This window comes from Schistocerca americana, chromosome 8, assembly GCF_021461395.2.
Source record: "Schistocerca americana isolate TAMUIC-IGC-003095 chromosome 8, iqSchAmer2.1, whole genome shotgun sequence".
In the NCBI taxonomy this organism is placed as follows: Eukaryota; Metazoa; Arthropoda; class Insecta; order Orthoptera; family Acrididae; genus Schistocerca; species Schistocerca americana.
In genome coordinates, this window is record NC_060126.1 from 36,855,736 (window position 1) to 36,877,540 (window position 21,805).

At 47.3% G+C, this 21,805-nt stretch overlaps 1 protein-coding gene across 1 annotated transcript in view; it reads right to left on the minus strand.

The window, feature by feature from the left end:
- Positions 1-21,805, minus strand: part of LOC124544969 (serine/threonine-protein kinase SIK3-like) — a 181,409-nt gene that overhangs the window by 153,065 nt on the left and 6,539 nt on the right. Inside the window, exon 2 of the mRNA XM_047123717.1 lies at positions 21,093-21,273. Coding sequence (XP_046979673.1) covers positions 21,093-21,273 — 181 coding nt within the window. The remainder of the gene's footprint in view (positions 1-21,092; positions 21,274-21,805) is intronic.

Here is a 21,805-nt window from a genome sequence, read left to right on the forward strand (position 1 = left end):
TTCAGATGATGACGCCACATTGGGCGACTTGCGTGTCGGTGACAAAGAGGACAACAGAACACCCAGTCCAAGAGCGGAGAAAATCTTCAACCTGGCCGGGAATCTAACCCGTGCATGGTAGGTAAACACGTAACAAAATGGTTCAAATGGCTCTGAGCACTATGGGACTTAACATCTGAGGTCATCAGGCCCCTAGAACTTAGAACTACTTAAACCTAACTAACCTAAGGACATCACACACATCCATGCCCGAGGCAGGATTCGAACCTGCGACCGTAGCAGTCGCGCGGTTGCGGACTGCGCGCCTAGAACCGATAGACCACCGCGGCCGGCGAAACACGTCACCACTCAGCTAAGCATGTGGACAACAATCAAACAAAACCAGAATAACAGAACAACTTCTGGAAATCATAATTTTAAATAATATTGTCGGAGAACAGCGATCTTATTCCGATAAAATTATTTAAAATCAGTCTTCATCACAGCCGAGGTTAATAAGAAGTTAGACTACTTTTAAATAATTTCTGTTATATTTGCGAGAACAGCCTACAACTTGAAGACGGCATTTTCACGCTATATTTCAGCATATGTGATACATACGGTTCAATTTTACTGTCATATATACCTGTACGTGTTACAAAGTACGAAGGAAGTGTGTGGTGGCTTGACTATGTGAGAAACTCGTTCACATATGCGTTTCACGAGCTGAATCTCCACAACATTGTATCACGCGTAAATGCTAGTATTATAAAGAAATATAATTATTGGTAACTTATGCAGTGAGTACTACAGTCTTATGAAACAGTGATGACAGTAATGAAATTTGAAAAGAATTTAGTTTCGTGAGCGGAGATCAAGTGAACCCTTTGTCAGAAAATTACTTATTCATGTACAAAGGGGAAAATACCGTCAGGCTGGAAACGACTGACCTAATGAACTTATCCTCCTTCGCACGTCCCCAGTAGGACTTCTGAATTCTTCATCCGGCAGCTTTCTGTCAACCGAGTTTCTTTTCCTTCGCCATCTGCGCTGGGCACCTCACGAGCAATTACGACGTGCGTACTCTACTACGACCAATACTATAGGGTGTTTCAAAAAGGACTTTATAACTTTACATATTCATATAAATTTATTGAAAGAAGATATAGAGCTTGGGGTTTAGCATTATTTTGGAGGGAAACACATTAAGTTTTTTAAACCTTTAACTAAAGATGTCGCGTGTGGCTTCTGTTGGTTGCCCTGCACACATCCCATCTGAAGTCAATTTCTTCCCAAACTCGCTGTAGCATTGCAGGTGTAACTTGCTCAGTGGCGGCGTAAATTCTTGCTCGAAGTTCTTGTAGAGAAGCCGGCACAGGAGGTACAAACACGATATCCTTTATGAATCCCCATAAAAAAAATATCGAGTTGTGTCAGGTCGGGAAACGTGGACGCCATGGAACTGGCGCATCACGGCCAATCCATTGACCTGGAAAGCGGTCACTGAGAAAATCCCGGACGTGAGCCAGGTAGTGGAGTGGTGCCCCATCTTACATGAAGCAAACAGTTCGTTCTTGGTCATCCTCATTGATCTGTGGTATCAAAAATTGTTGTAACGTATCCAGGTGCACTACCCCGTAGATGGTTCTCTCACGGAAAAAAGGGGGCCATACATTTTGTTCTGGCTCAATGCACAAAAAACGTTCAAGTTTATGGCTATCAAAAACATGTTGAAATGTTTGATGTGGATTGTCACTGCCCCAGATCCTACAGTTATGTGTGTTAACCTTTCCACTTAAGTGAAATGTCGATTCATCAGAAAAGATGATTTTGTCCACGAAATGTTCAACCTCGTGTAATCGATTTAACATATCGGCACAGAAGTTCTTGCGGGTAATTTTATCAGTGTCTTTTATTGCTTGTACGATCGTCGATATGTACGGTTTCAAATGCAAACAGTTTCTCAACACACGCCAAACAATCGTATATGGGATTTGCAGTTCGCGACGTGCACGCCGGATCGATTTCATAGGGCTGTTGACAAAACGTTGTCTCACTAGTTCAACGACGTCATCAGATGTGCTTTGACGACCTGATGATTTCTCATGTCTTACCGAGCACCCTGTTTCTACAAAACCTTTACGCCACTCATAAATTGTAGGCCCACTAGGAGGAGCCGGCCGAAGTGGCCGCGCGGTTCTGGCGCTGCAGTCTGAAACCGCGAGACCGCTACGGTCGCAGGTTCGAATCCTGCCTCGGGCATGGATGTGTGTGATGTCCTTAGGTTAGTTCGGTTTAACTAGTTCTAAATTCTAGGGGACTAATGACCTCAGCAGTTGAGTCCCATAGTGCTCAGAGCCAACCCACTAGGAGGATCTTTAGCGTAAACACACAGCTAGCACGTCCTGGCCCAGTTAAGGCAGCCATCCTTACCGCAACTGTCGCTAGCGCTCCTTACGATGCGATTCGGCACCAGCAAACTACGCGAGACCAAACTTGATGTACTTTTCTCCAAATTGACACTATAATCACCTCTGTAGGTACTATGAATTAATTTATATGGATTTTCAAAGATGCAGAGTCCTTTTTGAAACACCCTGTATATTATCTCCAGACCATTCCGTCGCTCACGCGATTCGAGTCAACGGCGAATGTCCACTGGCGAAACAGCAAACGGGCGATCTCTTCTGTGCTGCTAGCGGCGAATCGGGAACGTATTGTAACGTTCGCTGGAAGTGCGACAAGCAGCTGGTTCGCTCGTGTTCGCTGCGGAGTGAGCCAGGCTTTGGACGTGTACAAAACGTGGTCGTGTGCGACACGGCGGTCGAGGGGGGGTGGGCGAGGCGGAGAGGCGAGCTCTGCGGCAGTTGCGGCCCCGCCTTGGCCCAAATCGCCGGCGGTCGGGGTGCGACCTACTTGCTGGTGCGCGCCGAGGCCGCGGCCGGCCGCCTGCTCGATACTCTACGACACACACAGGCATGTACCGCCTCCAAACGTCGCTGCACCAAATATTGTCCCAGGAGCGCAGTGTTGCGCCGCCCTAACGTTCGCTGTGGACCAGTAGGCAGCACGTAGCGTTCGCATAAAATCTTCGTGGTGTTCACACTGCGTCAGACAGGAGTTAAGACTCGAGCTTTCGAACACGACCTCCATGTTCTTCGTCAGGAGATCACGGTCAACCGGGAGACAAGTCTGCTTCCTTTACATTTCAAACTTGTCATCGGACCGAGCGAGATGGTGCAGTGGTTAGCACACTGGACTCGCATTCGGGAGGACGACAGTTCAAACCCGCGTCCAGCCATCCTGATTTAGGGTGGTTGGTTTAAAAAAGAGGGGGGGGGGGGAGTGACCAAACTACGAGGTCATCGGTCCCTTGTTCCTAATGAAACAATGCCCCAAGTGTGAGAATAAAACAGACGAGACTTATAACACAAAACGGAAAGAAAGGAAAAACCACAAGAACGAAGGAAAGGCAACAAACACTAAAAGGAACAAAGGAAGACAAGAAAACAGCAGAGACGCTAGAAAAAGAAGAGAGTAAAACAAGAAAGCAGATTGCAGTGGCTGGCCGACCACGAGAATAATAAGGAGAAGCCAGCCACTCTGCAACACATTAAAACCTCCACCCTAAAAGCACTAGGGTGGAGGACACAGAAGGACAAAGGACATGCGCTAAAACTTGGATCAAATGATACAATCCACCCTCACGAATAAAATGTAAAACTAAACCAGCCAATGAGGCGTTGTCAGATAAAATGATTGGCAACGAGTCCGGTAACCCAAGATTTCGCCGCTGGGCAGTCAAAGTGGGACGGTGCACCAGAATATGGGCCACAGTCAACCGGGCGCCGCACCGACACTGAGGCGGGTCTTCACGGCGCAGCAGGTAACCGTTGGCGTCCCAAGTGTGGACAATGCGGAGCTGGCAGAGGACAACGGATTCCCTGCGAGGGGCCCGCATTGAAGACTTCCACACATTCCTAGTCTCCTTAGTGACACGCAGTTTGTTGTGTCTACTGTTATGCCTTTCCTTCTCTCAAAGCTGAAAACTCCTACGGCGTAAGTCAGATCGCAAATCAGGTTCAGAGATGCCCATCTCCAGAAGCAGTTTCCGCGTAGCCTGTTTGGCCACCCTCTCGGCAAGTTCGTTGCCTGGGATGCTGACGTGTCCTGGGGTCCACACAAACACCACTGAACTACAGGACCGGTACAGGTCATAGATGGACTCCTGGATGGACGCCACCAAAGGATGGCGAGGGTAGCACTGGTCGATAGCTTGTAGGTTGCTCAAGGAGTCAGTGCACAAAAGATACAATTCCTCAGGGCATGTACAGATATACTGAAGTACAATAGAGATATGGCCAGCAGCTCTGCAGTGAATACACTGCAGCCATCAGGCAAGGAATGCTGTTCAATATGGCCTCTGTGGGCAAAGGCGAAGCCAACGGTACCATCAGCCATTGAGCCATCGGTGTAAACCACTTCAGAGCCCCGGAACACTTAAAGAATCGAGAGGAAGTGACAGTGGAGAGCTGCAGGGTTAACGAAGTCCTTAGGGCCACGTGAAAGGTCCAGGCAAAGCTTCGGCCTACAGCTACACCACGGAGGTGTACGTGAATGGACCTCGAAGAGAGGTAGTGAAGGGGAGGACTCCAGTTCAGACAGAAGCGATCGCATGCGAACTGCAATCGTTAGCCCTTACCTTGGCCGCTTATGCCGGAGGTGAACCGCCGTGGTTCGGAAAAGAAGGCGGTAATTAGGATGTTCAGGAGAGTTATGAATGTGTGCAACATAACTGGCGAGCAGTTGTGCACGTCTGATCTTCAATGGAGGGACTCCAGTCTTCACCAGTATGCTTGTCACCGGACTTGTCCTAAAAGCTCCTGTCGCTAGTCGAACTCCGCAATGGTGCAATGGGTCGAGTAAATGCAATGCTCATGGGGCCACCGAACCATAAATCACACTCCCACAGTCAAGACGGGATTGAACGAGGGCTCTGTAGAGTTTCAGCAGCGTGGAGCGATCTCCACCCCAGTTGGTGTTGCTCAGGCAGCAGAGGGCATTGAGGTGCTGCCAACACTTCCGTTTAAGTTGACGAAGACGAGGAAGCCAAGTCAAACGAGCGTCTAAAACCAAACCTAAGAATCGATATGCCTCCACTACAGTGAGTGGATCGTCATTAAGGTAAAGTGCTGGATCCGGATGAACGGTACGACGCCGACAGAAATGCATGACACACGTCTTCATGGCGGAAAACTGGAAGCCATAGGCTAGAGCTCATGACTGCACCTTGTGGATGGCTCCCTGTAGGCGACGCTCAGCAACACCAGTACTGGAGCAGCAGTACGAAATGCAGAAGTCGTCAGCATACAGAGAAGACGAGACGGAGGGCCTGACAGCTGCTGCTAGACCGTTAATGGCCACTAAAAATAGAGACACATATGGATGGAACTATGGGAGGCACCAACTCGGACACGGAAACTACAGAGCGACAGGACGTTTTAGATAAAAATTGGGAACGGGCCCCAGAGACACCACTCATACTATGTGGCAAGGATTGATGTCGCCATGTCGTGTCGTATGCTTTACGTAAGTCAAAAAAGACGGCAACAAGGTGTTGGCGCCTGGAAAAGGCTGTTCGGATGGCAGACTCGATGGACACAAGATTATCAGCGGTAGAGCGACCCTGGCGGAAGCCGCCCTGACATGGAGCCAGTAGGCCACGTGACTTCAGGACCCAACCCAACCGCTGACACATCATACATTCCACCAGCTTACAAAGAACGTTGGTGATGCTGATGGGCCGATAGCTATCCACATTAATCGGGTTTTTACCGGGTTTGAGCACCGGCATGATGGTGCTCTCCCGCCATTGCGATGGAAAGACACCATCACACCAGATCCGGTTGAAGATGACGAGGATATGTCGCTTGTAGGCAGATGAGAGATGTTTAATCATCTGGCTGTGGATCCAATCAGGCCCAGGAGCTGTGTAGGGGCAATGTGCAAGAGCTCTGAGGAGCTCCCACTCTGTAAATTGGGCGTTATAGGATTCACTGAGGCGTGTAGTGAATGAGAGGACGTTCCTTCTCTGACGCAGAGGCTCGAGCATAGTGCTCAGCAAAGTGCTCGGCAATCGCGTTTGCGTCGGTAGATAACACGCCATTTATGGTAACACCTGTTGGGATCTGGTACCGGAAAAGACGTTTGATCGTTGCCCAGACTTGAGAAGAAGACGTATGGCACCCAATGGTCGACACGTTATCCCTCCCAACACTCCTGCTTCCGTCGTTTGATAAGTTGGCGAACGCGGGCACGGAGCCGTTTAAAGGCTATGAGGGGCTCCACGGAAGTGTGCCGTTTATCCCACTGTAGAGCTCGCCGACGATCCTTAATTGCTTCAGCGACTTCCGGTGACCACCAATGGACTGCCTTACGCCAAGGGCACCCTAATGAGCGAGCGATCGCGTTTTCTGCCGCAGAAACAGTTGTTGTAGTCACCTGCTCACATCCATGTTACCGTGTGGGGGAGATTCGACGGTGACAGCAGAGGTGAAAGTTTCCCAGTCCGCCTTGTTTAAAGCCCATCTGGGCAACCGTTCGTGGGCCTGACGCCGGGGCAGTGACAGGAAGATGGGGAAGTGGTCACTACCACACAGGTCGTCGTGTGCTCTCCATAGGATAGATGGGAAAAGTCCTGGGCTGCAAACTGATAAATCAATAGCCGAGTAACTACCATGAGCCACACTAAAAAGTGTGGCAGCCCCAGTATTTAAGAGGCAGAGGTCGAACTGGGACAGTAAAGTTTCGACATCTCTGCCTGGCCAGTAAGCACGGTGCCACCCCACAAGGGGTTATGGGCGTTAAAATTTCCCAAAAGTAGGAAAGGTTTAGGGAGTTGATCAATCAGTGCAGCTAATATATTCAGGGGTACTGCACCATCTGGAGGGAGATATATGTTGCAAACAGTTATTTCCTGTGTCGCCCTTATTCTGACAGCCACGGCTTCAAGAGAGGTTTGAAGGGGCACAGTGTCACTATGGACTGAGTTTAGGACATAAACGCTAACTCCACCTGACACTCGATTATAGTTGCTACGGTTCCTATAAGGGATATCCCTTATAGCTGCAGAGGGCACCGGTCGGCATTGTCGGGAACCAGGTTTCCTGGAGGGCAATGCAGATAGCAGGTGTAAAGTTTAATAGTTGCCGTAGCTCAACCAGGCGGTGGAAAAAACCGCAGCAATTCCGCTGGAGGATGACGTCATCGGGAGACTGGGAAGGTATGGAACATTTAATGAGGCAGCTTACGCCTCAGAGTCACCTGCTGCCACCGACTTATTGCTTGAGCAGTCTATATCCATTGTGTCTGAGGGTCGGGCGAGATCTGGGTCCTCAGCAGACGCCAGAATCTCCACCCCATCCTCAGACGCAGAGGTGGTGTGGGTGCCACAGCAATTTCCTTGGTCTTAGGGGACTGCTTTTGGATTTCTCTCGCTGCTCCTTGGGTTTGCCTGGCTGGGAGGACTTCACAGGCTCAGTCTCTGGGACGGAGGATGAGAGTGAAGCCCTACGACCAGCTGCTTTTGAGCTCTTCAGCCACTGGCAGGTGTCATCTTTCTCAGTAGCAGAAACCTGGGAAGGGAGTAAACCAAGGGACCGCTTCCTAGCGAGAAAAGCCGAAGACGACTTGCGCTTCTCTGGCTTAGAAGTGGGAACGAACGTCCACGATAGGTTGGCGGGGTGTTGCTCCCTAAGTAGGTAGTGCAGGAGCAACAGGGAGGGAAATGCCCCCCACCATCAAGAGGGCAGGTGTAGTCTTCCGGCTCTGAGAGGTGACCTGGGTTGGCAGAGCTGATGGAGCCAGAACTGTTGTAGCAGGGGCGTAAGACGATGTCACACGTACATGATGCAGGCGTCAAATTTTCTCTTAGCCTCAATGTAGGTCAGTAAGTCCATAGTCTTGTACTCCATGATTTTCCTTTCTTTCTAGAGAATCCTGCAGTCTGGCGAGCAAGGCGAATGGTGCTCTCCGTAGTTGACACAGATGGGAGGCGGGGCACATGGAGTACTGGGATGTGATGGGCGTCCGCAATCTCGACATGAGACGCTGGAAGTACAGCGGGAAGACATATGGCCGAACTTCCAGCACTTAAAGCACCGCATCAGGGGAGGAATATACGGCTTTACATCACAGCCGTAGACGATCACCTTGACCTTCTCGGGCAATATATCACCCTCAAAGGCCAAGGTGAAGGCACCGGTGGCAACCTGATTATCCCTCAGACCCCGGTGGAAACGCCGGACGAAATGTACACTTCGCTGCTGTAAATTGGCGTGCAGCTCATCGTCGGACTGCAAGTGAAGGTCCCTGTGAAATATGATACCCTGGACCATATTTAAGCTCTTATGGGGCGTGATGGTGACAGAAACATCCCCCAGCTTGTCACAAGCGAGTAACGTCAGTGACTCGGCAGAGGATGCTGTTTTGATCAAGACTGATCCAGATCTCATTATGGACAATCCCTCCACCTTCCCAAACTTGTCCTCTAAATGCTCAACAAAAAACCGAGGCTTCATCATCATCAAAGATTCCCCATCAGCTCTCGAACATACAAGGTACCAGAGTGAATAAGATCCGGTGCCATCTCTAGCCTGATGTTCCTCCCATGGTGTGGCCAGGGAGGGAAATGATTTGGCGTCGTACTTCTGTGAGTTAAATTGAGCCGGCCGCTGGAGGCTAAGCGGTTCTAGGCGCTACAGTCTGGAACCGTGCGACCGCTACGGTCGCAGGTTCGAATCCTGCCTCGGGCGTAGATGTGTGTGATGTCCTTAGGTTAGTTAGGTTTAAGTAGTTCTAAGTTCTAGGGGACTGATGACCTCAGTCCCCTAGTGCTCAGAGCCATTTTTTCGTTAAATTGATCTCGTGAACGCTTAGAGAGTGGTGGTGTTTCACCACCAGGAAGAGATGATGGACTACGCTTCATCACGTATCTGCCCTGATGCCACCCACTCTGACCAGGGGGCCTGCCCACGGGCGCCACCCAGCCGCAGCAAAGGCCACCTAGCAGGATGTCCCGATGCCCCAAGGGGATGGGCATCTACCCCTTGGCATATGTGGGGAGTTAGCAGCGCAGGCATCAGCAGAGCGATCCCTGTGTGGTCATGGGGCTACAACCAACAGGGTACATGGTACCACAATGGACTGGCTACCATGCTAGATATCAGGTGCAAAGAAGTCCATGGTCATCATCGACACAGAAAGCGACACTGCATAGTGTGTGGTGGAAAACGCACCCAACAAGGTGTCCTCGCCCAAGAGATGGAGAATGAGCGGGACTGAAACGCGACACCATGTAAGGCGCCCTTCCCCAATTGGTTCGCTCTTTGGGAAAATTTTGAAGAATGGAGGTCAGACCCTACAAGGGACCATCACATAAAGGCCGAAACTTGTGAAACTCCTTTCAGTCGCCTCTTGCGACAGGCAGGAATACCTCGGCCCTATTCTTACCCCCGGAGCCGCAGGGGAGTCCGATTTATGTTTTTCGTGATTTCCCTAAATCGCTTGAGGCAAATGCCAGGATGGTTCCTTTCAAAGGGGACGGCCGACTTTCTTACCCATCGTTCCCTAATCCGAAGGGACCAGTGACCTTGCTGTCTGTTCCCCTCCCCCAAATAAACCAACCATGTTATTGGCTATTGGTCAGGTGACGTTCCTTACAATTCTAAATTATATTGAGGGTGACGTCACCTGTGAGAAGAGGGGGGGGGGGGGGGGGAGTGGTATTTGCAGGAAATCGGTAATGTCACAGTATTACTCCCTCCCCCGCCGGGGCGGAAGGAAAACGGAGGGCATCCACAGCGTCCCCCATCTCCTTGAGAGTAAGAATTTTTTATTCTATTTCTTTGAAGACACTACGCCTCAAATAGTCTTCTCTAGGCACCGCACAGATTATAATGCTGCCTCCGTTGAAACTGTTACTAAACATAAGAATCTCTACTGCTTCTTTTACTTCGCAGTCCCATTAAGTCCAAGTGTGGTGGAGAACCTTCGTTTTCTCGAAGCTGATCTTGTGCCCGTCTGTAAGTCTGTGTTGCTCTATTGCTAATTTCTCGAGATTTCTGTACTCGATATGCCATCTATGTTCGGTGCAGAGCTCTGATACAGTGTGCATTGCGCGCCCCAAGTTATTTTTACCACATTCACATTGCACACTATGGACATCATGCACTCTCAAATCCAAGCGGTTTTTCAATGGACGCAACAATCCGCAGTCTTGTTTGACGTTGTGACTAGGGTCTAATAACATACTTACGGGGCACGCGACAGCTACCGGTCGTGGACATTCTCGGCAGAGTGGTACCCCTTGCAAGAGGCTTTAAAACGTGGTAAGGCGGCCGACAAGACGCGCTGTGTCTCTAGCTAAACCATGCGAGTGCGACCTCAACTAGGTCTTCGATTCTTACTTTACAATACAGGAGACATGCGGTACGTGTCTGTAGTTCTTAACTCTGCAGTTACTCTCTGATAGCATCGATTATTCACGAGGCAACCGATGTCCACAACCAGTAGACAATGACACACCACCACTTCGCCGATTTCCTGCATTTGTGCATGCTAATCCCGCCCTCCAATGACGTCCTACCGAAAATAGAAGTTATAATTAAATTGCTGATTGTGTATTGCAATCAGACACTAATCGGTCTAAGGTTTCTTTATTCAAAAATTACCGTTGCCAGTACTGAATTTATACAATTCCGGGGCAGACGGCTTTCACGCTTCCGCCAAACGCACAAGCGTTGATTTACTAGGTAATCAGTAATACACAACGACAAACGTGCAATAAAGATCGTTGCGCTACGCACCTGTCTTGGAATGAAACAGACGTCAGATGTCTTAAGCCTTTGTTTTCGCAGTTTTCCTCCAACAGATCACGTTGGTAATGTTGGTCGTGTTTTCACAAACTCGATCGTTTGCTTTACTAAACACTTTCGTTTGGTCACAAAATAAATTTCCAGTGAGCACCAAATGTTTTGACTCACAACATATGAAAACACAATGTTTACAAAGAACTCAGGTGCCAAGGAAGCCGTGAAACTATGCATTTCTGTTGGAGCTACTGCACCGATCTATGTTACTCTTCATACACTTCCGGAGATGGTCCAAACTCCAAAGCCCGACGAATCTGCTTCTCGGAGTATCCATTTACGTAAAAAACAGCCATCAAATGCGCAAGTTCTTGGGTTAAGCTGTCCGCGTCGGAAATGGCATATGCCCTTGATAGCTGTTTTTAAGGAAAATTGATACTCCGAGAAGCAGATTCGTCGGGCTTTGGAGTTTGGACCATCTCCGGAGGTGTAGGAAGAGGAACATAGATCGGTGGCCTTTCTTCCTTATGTTGGAGGCTTATCGTTTAAGATTGGACGAATTTTAAGGAATTTTAACATTAAGAGTGTGTTCCGTCCACCTTCTAAGATTAGGGCTCTGCTCGGCTCTTTGAAAGATGATTTGGGGCTTAGGAAAGCCGGGGTTTACAAAATTCCGTGTCAATGTGGGAAATCTTACAATGGCCGTTCGATTCGCACAGTGCATGACAGGTGTGTGGAACATCGCCGTCATACGAGACTACAACAGCCGGAAAAATCGGCAGTAGCGGAACACTGCTTAAATGTGGAACAGTGTCTATAAAGAGGCGATTAAAATTAGGTTGGCGCATAACTTAATCAAAAGAGACAATGGGTTTCCTCTCAGCAAGACGTGGAATCCTGTATTATCTCGCATCAAAATTGAACGGAGTGCGATATATCGTTGACAGCAGTGTTCCACTGAGGGCGGCGCCACCTCCCCCTCTTGGAGGGCAGCAACCGTGATGGGCGGCGTATCCGCCGTGTTCTGAACGGTGGCCTATACAGGACGTCGATTTGCAACCTGGAGTCAGTTCTCAGCCGGACTCATCAGCAGAAGCAGAATTTTCCTGAAGTTGATTCTAGGATCCGGCAGCAAACCCGAAGAGACTTTCAAGACTTATTACGCAGGGAAAGCCTACGTAATCATAACGTTCATATATTCCCCACAATTTCAGTGCAGCCTTCTGAAGTCAATTTGTTGCGAATCACGCAAATTGCATGAACGAACATCAACTCCCCATAGAGCGTTGCAAAAACGGTTACGCCTTTTTTGTATACAAAGTGCAAACGGTCGAAGCATTTCAGCTAAGTGATCATCCACAGCGGCATGTAGCCACGTGTTCCACGCTGGCCACCATCGATGCTGACAATGACTACCCGAAAAAGTGACCGTTTTCTGCTGAAGCAACGTCCCGCATTTCTGGACACGTGAATCGCTGTAATATTAGGATTTTGGGCTCTGAAAACCCATACGACACATAAGAACACACCCGTGATAGGTCGGACAATAATGTTTGGTATGGCCTAATGCACAATATTGTCATAGGCCCATTTTTCTTTGCACAGAAAACCGTATCGGGAGTGTTTTTTTGTGAGCACGCTGCAACAGTTCCTGCTACTACCGATAGCCATCACTTTCCAGCACGATGCTGCACCCACACACCGGAATCTGAACGTGCAGAATGTTTCCTGAGAAGTGCACGAGTCGTGACGGTCCCACTGCATGGTGCCCGTGGTCTCGCGATGTCACACCGTTACATTTTCTTTTGTGTGGTTATTTCGAAGGTCACGAGTAGCAACATCCGTTAACCAAACTGCTACCCTTCGTACACGTATCGATGAAGAAGCAATACACTCACTTTACACGATTACTGGCAGCGGTGGTCACGACAATGTACGGTCGGTCGCAAGAAGACCGGGTTCCGGGCGGCCACGGGGCACTGCCGAGATGGAAGGCCATCGTGTTCTGTGTATGGCTCTGGCGCATCGCCTTGAATCTGCAGCAGCAATTGGCACCACAGTGAACACGAAACTGTTTCATATCGGCCACTTCAAGGACAGCTCCGAGAAAGATGCCCTGCAGCGTGCGTTCTACTGACCCCTGGCCACCGCCACTTGAGACTTCAGTGGCATCCAGCAAGAGCTCACTGGAGGGTGTGTGGATATCATTTGTCTTTTCTGGTGAAAGCTGGTTCTGCCTCTTTGCCAGTGACGGCCGTCTGTCGATGTGGAGGGAGTCAGATGGGGGCCTGTAACCAACCTGTGTGCGTCCTACACACACTGCACCTATAGTCGGACTTGCGGTCTGGGGTGCGATTTCGTACGAAGCAAGTTTGTACGCCATTCTGGTGATTCGATCTGTTCCGCTGCCAATCTCGAACAGCGTTCCAGGAGGTCTTTCCCAACAGGGTAACGTTCGCCTATATGCCGCTGTTGTAACCCAAAATGCTCTACAGAGGGTCGACACGTTGCCTTAACCTGCTGGATCACCACGTCTACCTCCAGTTTAGCATACATGGCATATCATCGGCCGACAACTCCGGCGTCATCCACAAACAGCATTAACCGTCCCTGCATGGTCCGACGAAGTGGAACAGACACGGAACTCCGTCCCACAAACTGACAACCGGCAACTGCACAACAAAACACATGCACATTTGCATGCTTTCATTCACCAGACTGGCGGTTACATCGGTGATTAATTTATAACAATGTCACATTTGCAATGGCTAGTCTCGCGCTTATATTAACCAGTGACATTGTATGTTAATCATTTAAATATCTCACCTACACAAATATATCCCCGAAATTTCATTATTCTAAATTATTTTTTGGTGTTGCGATTTTGTTTTCCGGCAGTGAAGCTTCCAAGTTACGATTTTTTTGAAATGCTAACGGGACTTTATGGACACTGTACGCATCTAGCCGGGTGATAAAGCACAGCTAACATGCTAGTAAAGTGGTTTTCCGCCGTTTCACTCTCTTCAGGGATGAGCGTAATATGTCAGCCTAAGATCATACAAATGGTATCACAACTGTTTGAACTATTTGGCGGCTCAAAATCAGATGATCTTACTATATAGGAAGACAACAGGGGACAGTAAAATAACAGGAAAATGAATCACAAAATCAAAATTAACTTCTTAACTCACTGAAGTACGACTGAACCGACCAGCAGGGGCATGCACTTTGATTGTTGGAAATAAAGCCTAAGTTGACTGCGAGATAGTATTAAGATGTCACTGTTAAAGTGAAAGTATATGATTAATATGAACAATACAAAAACCTGGCTCTGACATACACCCTTCTTCTCAAAGTAAAAAACTAATAAAACTAGTGAAGGTAAACTAGAAGTACACTAGAAACAGGATAAACACTACCAACCCATGGACGCGATCTGAGAGTAGCGAACTAGGAACAAGTGTGAGTCTGCACTTACTTCTTTTACCACTATGGTCCTACCCGGCGTGGAAGGGATCAGTGGCTCATTCATCAATCACAACCAGCTAATTATTTATTTGCGCTAACAGCAAAAAAAGTGTGTGAAATCTTATGGGACTTAACTGCCAAGGTGACCTGTCCCTAAGCTTACACACTACTTAACCTAAATTACCCTATGGACAAACACACACACCCATGCCCGAGGGAGGACTCGAACCACCGCCGGGACCAGCCGCACAGTCCATGACTGCAGCGCCTCAGACCGCTCTGCGGCACTAACAGCAATGCAGACTAGAATAACCCTCTTTAAAATTCTGAAGATAACAGAGATAAAATACAAAGAACTAGAGGTCATAACGTCATCTGCAACCAGACTGCAGTTAAAAAGAGTTGAAGAACATGAAAGGGAATAAGTGGTTTGAGAAGAGAGTTAGACAGGATTGTAGCTTATGCTCAATCTTATTCGATCTCTAAACTGACCGAGCAGTAAAGGAAACTAAAGAAAAATTTGGAAAAGGAATTCAAGGTCAGAGAGAAGACATGAAAGGTTTCGATGGCATCGTAATTCTGTAAGTGACAGCAAAATATTTGTAAGAGAATTTGAACAGAATGAATAGAACCTTGAAAAGAGGTTGCAAGATGTACCTCTTGAAAAGTTGAACAAATTATCCCCAAACGAACACAAATTGTCTCCAAATATGCAATAAAATGCCCCAGAACTTAGAACTACTTAAACCTGACCAACCTAAGGACATCACACCCATCCATGCCCGAGGCAGGATTCGAACCTGCGTCGCGCGGTTCCAGACTGTAGTGCCTAGAACCGCTCGGCCAGTCCGGCCGGCTAAAACTTAGTAACAATGTTACATCCATATTATAAGAAAGTGGAACTCAGTATACATACACTGATCAGCAGGAACATTAACGACCACCTACTTACTTATCGATACAAAGCAGTGAAGGCGACTGCACCGTCACCTGGCGAGGAATGGCTGCTAGTCAGACATGTGAACAGTGCTTGTAGTATCCGTGAGCGTGCCTGCTGCATGTAGAATGGGAAAAGCGCACGACCTATCTGAGATTGACCGAAGGCGGATTGTGGTGGCCCAGAGGTTCGGCGCGAGCATGTCAGAAACTGTACGACTTGTCGGGTGTTCGAGGAGTGCTGTGGTGAGTGTCTTCAGCACGTGGCGAAAGCAATCCTCACTGCAGATGTCGAACGTCGTACCGTGGCGGAACTACATTCAGACTTTAATGCTAGGCAGAGTACAAGTGTGTCTGAACACTCAGTGCACCGAGCACTCCTAACGATGGGCCTCCGCAACCGACGACCCACGCATGTGCCAATGTTAACATCGACGACTACAACTGAAATGGGCACGTGACCATAGGCACTGGACGTTGGCCCACTGGCAGAGCGTTGCATGGTCTGATGAATTCCGATACTTGCTTCATCATGTCAGTGGGAGGGCGTGCATTCGTCACCTTCCAGGACAACAGCTCCTTCACACGTGTACTGCGGGACGGAGACAAGCTGGCGGCGGCTCCATTATTCTCTGGTGAACATTCACGTGGACATCCATGGGTTCAGTGGAACTCTGGCAAGGCACCGTGACGACCTGGGTATGTCGTACACTGGCTCTAGACCACATACACCTCTTCATGACGATCATATTTCCCGACGGCAGTGGCATTTTTCAACAAGATAATACTCCGTGTCACAATGTGCTGCCCCCCAGCTCGCCAGATCTGAACCTGATCGAACACATGTAGGATGTGATTCAACGTGGCGTCGGAGCTCTGACTTGTGTGTGCAGATGTGGTGCCGACTCCCTCGAGCGACCTTCCAAGGCCTCATTCCTTCCATGCCAGTACGCATCGCCGCTGTTACTTGTGCCAAAGGTCAACGTACCGGCTTTTAGGGAGGCGGTCGTAATGTTCCGGCTGGTCAGAGTAAATGTTGTCTATCTTTATGTGGAGAGTCTAGAAATTGACAATTAATCAGTACGTATAACTGCAATGTGTTACTCTCAAATGCTAAAATATTACTGGATCACAATACAATGTATGTGGAGGGTTACCCAAGAATATCGGAAATATACAATTAGAATACGACAAAGACCATTCGCTTTCATGGCGTTATCAGCAATCCTATATACATTAAAAGAATGATGTATCGACAACTTGCTACATTCTGCTATAAATTGTAGCGGCGTAGCAACATGCAAGTGTCACGTGCAGTTTCTCATTTTATATTCCATTATGAAGTCACCATCAAAAATTACAGACCAAGATGAGGAAGATGAACACGGTGATGCTGAAGCCAATAGAACAATGTATAATTTTGGTTTTGGAGAGGGTCCGCCTTAAGCAACCCACAATTTTTATTCTTATGTCCCAGACATGCTTTAACTGAACTTTCTTCATCATCAGTGGGTTTTTTATGCTCCCTCTATAAAACAGGAAAAATGGTTTTTACTACCTATACGCATACAAACTTCAGGTTTTAAAACAGTATTTACATATTTCAAAAACAAAGTTTTGTCATCTGCAACCTATTGATTTCGAAATTATACGACTGGGAATATTATGATTATGGCTACCATTAACTAATTCTACGTGGAAAACTGTGTGTGTGTGTGTGTGTGTGTGTGTGTGTGTGTGTGTAACTTTGTGGTAAGTTCTATGGGACCAAACTGCTGAGATCATTGGTCCCTAGGCTTACACACTACTTAATCTAACTTAAACTAACTTACGCTAAGGATAACACCCCCCCCCCCCCCAACAAATACACACACACACACACACACACACACACACACACACACACACACACACACACACACACAAGAGAGGACTCGAACCTTCGAGTGTGTGTCTGTTTATTTGTTTGGAAAAGGGGGTGGGTTTTTCATGTTAGTGGGTTGGTGTTGTCAGATAGTTTTTTGAGGGCAGAGAACAGAATTCCACTGGAGAGAACTGTGTCTTCATTTCTTTCTTGTTTTCTTTCAATTATGGCTTTTTGCGTTTGATAGTTTTTTTTCATTTATTAGTTTTTGTGAGGGGATGCAGCTGTTGCATTCCATAATTTTCAAGTCAGTGTTGATGTTGGTTGGGCTGTGTTTCATGTCCATAAGGTGTTCAGCAAATGGTGAACGACAGCTGTTACTGTGTAATGCTCTTCTGTGTTCTGTGTGTCTGGTCTTAAAGTTTCTCGTTGTCTGTCCTGTATAAACTGATTTGCAACTCTGGCATGGCAGTTGCTAAACACCATATGTGTTGTTTTTTTCTGAGCTTGTGTTGGTTGCCCTTGGTTCTCTCTGTACTGAGTTGGAGATCCTATAGGATATTTTTTAGCCCTCCGCCGCGCGCGCGCACACACACACACACACACACACACACACACACACACACAGTTTTCCACATAGAATTAGTTAATGGTAGCCAAAATCATATTATTCCTGCTCGTAAAATTTCGAAATAAGTACGTGTTTTACATTAAGTGAAGTTCCAGATGACAAACTTCAGAAACATAACGAGAAAATACAGGAAATCCACAGCGTGTGGTAACAAGGTATATATACGGAACTTTTTCTGTTTTTTGAAATATATAAATAGTGTCTTAAAAGCTCAGTTTTTATTTCTGTACAAGTAGTAGAAAACATTTTTCCTGTTTTATAGAAAGATAGTAAAAAACCCACTGATGACACTGAAACGCCAGGGAAACATGCCTGAGAAATAAAAATAAAAATTGTGTTTTTGTCGAGGCGGACCCTCTTCAAAAACAAATTTATTTGTAAGAAAATAAGGAGAGAAGAGCGTAAACCTCACGACGATTAAAACAAACAATGAATGTATGAACATAGAAGACGGAGATATTAGAGGAGGAGGAGGAGGAGGAGGAGGAGAAAAAGAAGAAGAGTATGATTATGATGATAATGGCGTCACTCAAACAGACAAAGCTATCTCGGGAAAACTTTGTACGTTGGTTATACAGGCTGTAAGTCTAGCCAAGCATGCAATAGTGGCGGGGGATAGAGAATTTGAAAGATTAGCTTGTTCAATGGGACCACTATTCTTAAAAAAACTTCATAATCTGATTAGTATTCATCAAACGATATAGACAAGTGTGAAAAATATTACGTATGACTGATGAACATAAGAAAGCCCATGCATTAGTAGCAAAATGCCCAAACAGAGTGAAATTAAAAAAAAAAAATGATTAAACTAATGTTACAGGGCGGCTCGACACAAACATTATAGACATTCAGCATACGAAAAGTAGCAATCGAATTTCACAATTCATCTACTACGACGACGATCGCAACGAAATAGTTGAACGATTATAACTGCTCACATCAAACAACCACTGCGAAGAATACATTGCTTTGGAGTGAAATGATTTCAATAATTTCAGAACTATGAGACAGATGTACTACAGAATCAGTATAGAGAAGTTAATTCCATTTGCAGCGGCTCCTAGTACGGTTTATCTTGAGTAACGTCTGGCTGCACTGCCAGTAAACACAGCGAACAGCGCACGCGCAGGAGACCCACTCTGCGATTTTCGGCAGAATGCGTCTGAGTACGGCACCATCTATTTCCAAATGACTGGTCACGTGTGATTTCCGCGCCTGCGCATTCTCCGTGCACGTGTTGTAGAAAAGGGGCGTCGGCGTGCGAATACCGTCGGTAGTACCTCGCCACCAGCAAGGTTGAACCACCTGAAGATGTCGGACAGTTCCTCCGAGGAAATATTGTGGACTTTGCACAACGTTATCCGGCGGCGAACCCGTAAAGACTATTTACAACATATGCGCCGGAAAAGCTTGAAGAGTCACAAGATAGAAAATGTCAGATGCCTAATCCATGAAGTGAAGGAGGAGGAGGAGGAGAAACTACACTACTGGCCATTAAAATTGCTATACCACGAAGATGACGTGCTACAGGCGTGAAATTTAACCAACAGGAAGAAGGTGCTGTGATATGCAAATGATTAGCTTTTCAGAGCATTCACACAAGGTTGGCGCCGGTGGCGACACCTACAACGTGCTGACATGAGGAAAGTTTCCAACCGATTTCTCATACACAAACAGCAGATGACCGGCGTTGCCTGGTGAAACGTCGTTGTGAGGCCTCGTGTAAGGAGGAGAAATGCGTATCATCACATTTCCGACTTTGATAAAGGTCCGATTGTAGCCTATCGCGATTGCGGTTTATCGTATAGCGGCATTACTGCTCGCGTTGGTCGAGACCCAATGACTGTTAGCAGAATATGGAATCGGTGGGTTAAGGTGGGTAATACGGAACGCCGTGCTGGATCCCAACGGCCTCATATCACTAGCAGTCGAGATGACAGGCATCTTATCCGCATGGCTGTAACGGATCGTGCAGCCACGTCTCGTTCCCTGAGTCAACAGATGGGGACATTTACGAGACAACAACCATCTGCACGAACAGTTCGACGACGTTTGCAGCAACATGTTCTATCAGCTCGGAGACCATGACTGCGGTTACCATTGACGCTGCATCACAGACAGCAGCGCCTGCGATGGTGTACTCAACGACGAACCTGGGTGCACGAATGGCAAAACATTTTTTCGGATGAATCCAGGTTCTGTTTACAGCATCATGATGGTCGCATCCGTCACGGTCACCTCTTGTTCGTATTGACGGCACTTTGATCAGTGGACGTTACATTTCAGATGTGTTACGACCAGTGGCTCTACCCTTCATTCGATCCCTGCGAAACCTTACATTTCAGCAGGATAATGCACGACCACATGTTGCAGTTCCTGTACGGGCCTTTCTGGATACAGAAAATGTTCGACTGCTGCCCTGGCCAGCACATTCTCCAAATCTCTCAGCAATTGAAAACGTCTGGTCAATGGTGGCCGAGCAACTGGCTCGTCACTATACGCCAGTCACTACTCTTGATGAACTGTGGTATCGTGTTGAAGCTGCATGGGCAGCTGTACCTGTACACGCCATCCAAGCTCTATTTGACTCAATGCCCAGGCATATCAAGGCAGTTATTAGGGCCAGAGGTGGTTGTTCTGGTTACTGATTTCTCAGGATCTATGCACCCAAATTGCGTGAAAATGTAATCACATGTCCGTTCTAGTATAATATATCTGTCCAATGAATACCCGTTTATCATCTGCATTTCTTCTTGGTGTAGCAATTTTACTGGCCAGTAGTGTATAAAGCTGGCAGCGACCCGCTGTGCAGAAAAGGAGTCGGCGATTCGCGCTGAACACGTCGGCGCTGAAATCTCATCGGGAGCCACATTGATTCGACATGTGAACTGCACTGTTTCTTCACATGAGCTAAGCCGTTGCTATGTTTGTTGCATATTCCACTTTCATAACTGCCGCTACGCACTTGCTACGTTACTCTCTAGGTGATTAGCTCCTGAAACGCAATAGATATTGTGCGTGCGTGTGTGTGGTGATGCCGTCGCCCCCCCCCCCCCACCCCCTTATACTTTTCCGAAACATTTCAGTGCATATATTGCGTTATAGCAATGCAGTCTTGTTTTCAAGTACTATCGAGTGCCATTACAAAACTACAGGGTTCCATTTTAAAAACCACACTTGTCTGAATATCTGTATTGTTATAAGAGTTAATAGGATTAAACATACAATAAAATTATGTTCCATTCCGAGTACAGTCATTTTGTGAACACCCTCATATTCAACATCTTGAATATTTCAACATGTGAGAGAGAGGGAGAGCGAGAGAGAGAGAGAGAGAGACACTCACCGAAGATCTCGCCTCCGCTGGCGTACTCGGTCACGAGGTAGATCATCTTCTCCGTCTCCATCACCTGGTACAGTCTTATGATGTGCGGGTGCCGCAGCTTCCTCATTATCTGGATCTCGCGGAAAATCTTCTTCAGATTCTCCTCGTCCAGTTTCGTCTTGTCGATTATTTTTATCGCAACCTGCAACAAGAAGGCAGAGCTGTAAGAGGCTGCGACGCTGGGCAGAACTGCTGTCGGCCCGTCCCGACTACACGCGACCGGTGGCGACAGCTGTGCAGTTGCGTTCTCCGTTAAGGTGCACCACTTAGCATCGTAACAGCCTCAGCAATGTCCTATGCAAGTTTACAGTTACGCTAGCTCCACATATTCTACAAAAAACGTACCTAACTGAGGACCACGGCATGTAAGAACAACAACAATTGTTATTATTATCATCTGTTTTATGGCCTTCATTGGACCACTCTAGTCAAAAATACAAAGTCGTAAACAAGTTGTTACACAGGGATACAATTTGGCTCAACAATAACTTAATATGATATTTAGGTAATATAATTATTAGAGTCTATTCTTATATGAAAAGTGTTTTGCTCTTCTGTCTGCCCAATATTTCTTCATTCTTTCAGATATTTTCTTTCTTTTTTTCATCTGAGACCACTCTTCCTGTACTCCCTTTATTGATATTCATTTGTAGTCTGGTTTGCGGGTCTTGCAG